This window comes from Octopus bimaculoides, chromosome 9 (assembly GCF_001194135.2).
Source record: "Octopus bimaculoides isolate UCB-OBI-ISO-001 chromosome 9, ASM119413v2, whole genome shotgun sequence".
NCBI lineage: Eukaryota > Metazoa > Mollusca > Cephalopoda > Octopoda > Octopodidae > Octopus > Octopus bimaculoides.
Genome location: NC_068989.1, coordinates 56264103 through 56269450, shown reverse-complemented (window position 1 = coordinate 56269450; position 5348 = coordinate 56264103). Strand labels below are relative to the sequence as shown.

General features: G+C 35.8%; 1 protein-coding gene across 1 annotated transcript in view; it reads left to right on the top strand.

Moving 5' to 3' along the window:
- LOC106878814 (polyamine-transporting ATPase 13A3) overlaps positions 1-5348 on the top strand; it is a 164533-nt gene that overhangs the window by 103001 nt on the left and 56184 nt on the right. Inside the window, exons 12-13 of the mRNA XM_052970914.1 lie at positions 1292-1465; positions 4417-4562. Coding sequence (XP_052826874.1) covers positions 1292-1465; positions 4417-4562 — 320 coding nt within the window. The remainder of the gene's footprint in view (positions 1-1291; positions 1466-4416; positions 4563-5348) is intronic.

Below are 5348 nucleotides of genomic sequence, written 5' to 3'. Positions count from 1 at the left end.
CTAATTTTTCCAAATGTAGAATTATGGAAAGAAGTTCCTAGCTAGTACTGAAGAATCATTGCTCGTGAACATTGTGACATGGAACTCTGGAATAGAATATGATGGTACTGGGTGAGATAACTGTGGCACTTGCACCAAAGTGGTAGCCATGACCTCATTGTTATGTCAGGGACAATCTACCACTCTAGTGCTGATGCTGCTAGTATAATCTGTAAAGTGTAAGGCTGTTCTAGAGCCTTAATCTTGTGGAGGTATGACATCTCCCTAGTGCTGGTGGCTCGAAAAAAAAAAAAAAACCACATATGCACTCAGTAAAGTTGTTGGTGTTAAGGACATCAGGCAGTAGAAACCATGTAAAAAAAATGAAACACACAAGTGAGATGTAGTCCTTCAGCTTGTCTAGGTAAGCAGTAGAATACAGGTAAATTCACCATCAATTCACTGTGAAGAAAGTTCACTATGAGGAAAGTTTACTGAGAAAATATATCCATAGTATCTCACCAATAATAGTTAAAAACTATTTTATTGAGAAAAAAAAATTGGTGAATTGATGACGGTGAACTTTCCCTGTAGTGAATCGATGACAGTGAACTTACTGGACATTGAGCAGTAACCCCCACCATCACTTTCCTGGATATGTATTGAGTCTTACTGTGCCAACCCATCTTACCCATGCCATGGATTGAACTGGTCCACTGATGGTGGTCATGGTCATGGTCAAGTTCAGTGCTCTTAGCATCATCAATTGTAATCATGAATTTGTAATTGATGGTGCTAAAAGCACCAGACTTGCAACAGCTGAGGAAGTGCAATGATCCTTGTATCACTGATGCAGAAACTCAAAGTTCTGTATGTAAGTCTCTGTAGCTGTATCAATCAATAAATATATAATGTGTGTATATATATATATATATATATATATATATATATATATATATATATATATATATATATATATATATACACATATATAAATGTGTATATATTCATACATACAGTGAGTTTCTTTCAGTTTTTGTCTTCCAAATCTACTCACAAGGCTTTAGTCAGAGTCAGGCTATGGATCTGTAGTGGAAAACACTTACCCAGTACTGTATGATAGAACTGATCCTGAAGTCACATGGTTGGGAAATGGACCTCTTAACCACACAGCCATGCCTGCTCCTGTAACACACACGTATTAATTTCCAACACTTTTAACGAAAAATATATTTAATATTCCCGATTATACTCTGCAGCTTTATAATTGTTATTTATATATGTATACATATTTTTTTTTATTTCTTCTCAGGTGAAAGTGTGCCTGTCTTAAAGACTCCTCTTCCATATCCAACCCAAACCCATAATACTAACGAAAAGTTTAAGATGGACGATCACTCTCGCCATGTGTTATTCTGTGGTACGAGGGTCATACAGACCAGGTATTATGAGAATCAAAGAGTCCAAGCTGTCATTTTACGTACAGGTGAGAATCAATTGTTATATTTTTGTGTTTGTGGAAGTGGAGTTCATTCTGTTTGGGCATAGTGTCTGGATGGAAATAATACTTACAAAATGTTGTTTCTCAACCACGCTGTCTTGGGTCCAGTCCCTTACATGCGCAGCACCTTGGGCGAGTGTCTTTTTTCTACTATAGTCTTGTGAATGGATTTGGTAGACAGAAACAGAATGAATTTCATTGTGTGTGTGTGCATCTATTATGTGTGTACCCTTGTTTTGATGTGATGATTGTAAATGAGCATCACTGTTACATAAGCAGTGTTGTTTGTTTCCAGTCTTCCCTGAAAAATGTGTAGAAATTGGAAAATATTATTTTGCTTGGAATTTGCAGTCGGCATAATGTTATGTTTCTATCCACATTATTTTACATCACCTCAGTTCAACCGACTTAGCTTGTTGAAAGTAGCAACCAGATCATTTTGGGAATGCTATCATCTTCATCATCATTTAACATCCTCCTTCCATGCTGACATGGGTTGGATAGTTTGACAGGAGTTGACCAGACAGAAGCCTGCACTGTACATCTTTGTTTTGGCATGATATTTCGGTTAGCTGCCCTTCCTAACACCAACCACTCCATGGACTGAGTACTTTTTACATGGCACTAACACAGGTGAAGTCAGTTTTGGAATAGTTTTTACAGCTTGATGCCCTTCCAAATGCCTACCACTTTACAGTGTGGACTGGATGCTTTTTAAGTGGTACCATCACTGGCAGGGTCACCAAGTAGCTTTGCAAGACAAGGAAGCTTTGAGAGAGGAGGGGGGCACTGGAGGAGGTGATCTTGTGTCAGATGATGAATGGTTAGACACAAGACTATCTGTGATAAATTAGGGTCTTGTCCAGTGAGAAATATATCTCTCATCTGCTTAGCACTTTGGAACTGAAGTGCAATTTTAAAATCCACCTAGGACTTAAGAGGCTATTTACATTACATGAGAACAATTTAAGGTTTATTTATTTATTATGTTTATTTTATATCACAATTAAGGATCAATAATATCATTGATTATAGGTTTATTATTTATTAATTATGGCCAGGTTCCAACCTGGGCCATAGTAACAAAGCCTGTTACACTTCTTGGTCTAATATCACAACCTCGAGGTCCTGGATAAGTTTCAGGTTAGTGTCTGCAATCAAATTGTCTATGTGTGACAATGTTTTCCTCTGCTTAAATCACCATGAAGTGGGTTCCACAAGACTAATTTGGATGCTCCCAGCTAGGGTGGCACACACACTGATCAGATAGTTGCAGCCGTCTTTGTGTGATCTTACTAACTTTTGGTTCCATAAAAGCAATTCGTTTGTCATTTGTTGCTGCCATTTAACATTTAGAATCATTTGTAGCATCATTGTGTAGCAGCCATCTAAGCCCATTTGATAATTTCTTTGTCAGTGTCCGTGTTTCACTGCCATATAATAGCACTGATTTGACAGTTGCAGTGAAGATCTTGATTTTGATTTGCCTGGGCAATTTGGAGCTCCAGGCCTTCTTTAGTTTGTGGTAGGTTTTCACTGTTTCACTTATCTGCGATGGCAGGAGTGTTAAGGAAATGGCTATAATTTGATGCAGAACAAATTTTTCAAGGAGTCTCATTTGTAAAGCTTTGGTTATTTTGCTCTTCGGTTTTCTTATTGGTGTTCATGTCTTTTACCAAAATACATTGGTGAAATACTGACTCACACATGTATATGCTTATAAACATGTATGTGTGTTTGAGTATGAAATTGATGTCATTTTTAAGCAATTTTAAGATAAATAACAACATTTATTGATGGTGGTGTTGGTGGTGTGGAACTTGAGTGTAAAGTTGTTGGTGGGAATATCGAGTGTAGAGTTAAATTTATTGCAAAATTTGTATTGACTGGGATTTTAAGTTTCACATGATTGTTTATTGGCTTATTCAACCAGTAGGTTGAATAAGCTGGCACACGCACAAAAGGCTTGAGCACACTTTCAAGGTGCTGCACAGTGAAATTGAACCTGGAATCGCGTGGTTTATATAACCAAAGTCAATCTTCTTGTTGCATACTGAATGGCTTAGTTCAAACCATCAAAACATTTTTGGTTCAATAGCTTATAAATTATAACAATTTTAGACTTCATCAATAAAAAAAAAGTCTTGCCAATGCAGACCATTCCCTGTTTCCATGATTCTGTTACTTTATTTATCATCGAAACTTAGCAAATGTTCATAATTAAGAAATGTTTCGGTTCAATTTCTTTGAAGAAAGACATGGCATGTTTTTGGAGAAGACCAATAGGTATGAAGTTTAATGAGCTAGATCTCATTGTCAAGACTTCAGATCTTATTACAACAAATTTTTTTTTTTTAATAGCTTGTTCTTGGGCAAGGAACACAACTCAGACACTTTTGTATCTTGCTTTCGTAAAAGGAAGTACACCCTCTCATATTGGTCTCAGTCACTGTTAGAGGATTGGCACTATTGCTTCCTCTATCCATATCACATTTTGTGGTCTCCTTTAGTGTATTCCTTCACTTCTCCATTCCCCTTCCTCCCTCTCCATTTATTTATTTATTTATTTTATAGTCTATCATTTTATAGTTATCAATTCTAATACCAGGCAACAATACTCGTTCTTAGCCCAGAGTTACTGCCCTTGCACTATAAATATTTTTACCTTAGAAAAAAAAAAAACGATAATTTTGATTTCCACTCCTTCCCTCCCTCCAATACCATTTTACCAGAGACAATCTTAATCCAAGCAGGCACATCTAACAACCATATAGCTATCAGATTTATGGGAAACTTTTCGTTATTTCATTTGTATGATGACTATAAAACTATATAGTCTCACTATGTTGTATACTGAATATCCCTTTTTTGTGTGGCTGTGAACTGCAACCAATCACAGTGATATAATAATTGTTAACTTTTTCTCTTTCCTCCAGGGTTCTCAACTACTAAAGGAGAATTAACTCGGTCCATTCTATTCCCAAAACCAATAGACATAAATCTCACCAAGGATACATATGTATTTATTTTAATCTTAAGCGTACTTGCTCTTATGGAATTTATCTACACAATTGTGATTATGGTAAGTTCTTTGGTTCATGTTGTTATTACTGCTGTTTTATAACAACTCACCATGTAGACACAGATACACACACATGCACACACACACGAAATGCACCAAATACGATTCCACTATGCACCAAACACTATTCCACTAATGAGAGTGAATTTGGTAGATGGAAACTGAAAGAAGCCTGCCACACACACACACATTTATGTGTGTGTTTGTGTCTATGTTTGTCTCTCCACCATCGCTTGACAACCAATGTTGGTGTGTTTACATCCCTGTAACTTAGCAGTTTGGTAAAAGAAACTGATGGAATAAATACTAGATTTACAAAGAATAGGTCCTGGGGTTGAATCCTTCAACTAAAACCATTTAAGGCAGTGCTCCAGCATGGCTAAAATCAAATGACTGAAACAAGTAAAAGAATATATATGTTTTACTTTTACCTTTACTTGTTTCAGTCATTTGACTGTAGCCATGCTGGAGCACTGCCTTTTATTCGAACAAATCGACCCCAAAACTTATAAACTTATTCTTTGTAAGCCTAGTATTTATTCTATTGGTCTCTTTTGCCAAACTGGTAAGTTATGGGGACATAAGCACACCAACATTAGTTGTCAAGCAATAGTGGACGGACAAACACAGACACACAGATATATATATATACATATACATATATACATATATATATAGGTGTATATATATATATATATATGTATATATATATATATATATATATATATATATATATATATATATATATATATATATACACACACATATATATGTGTATATATGTCT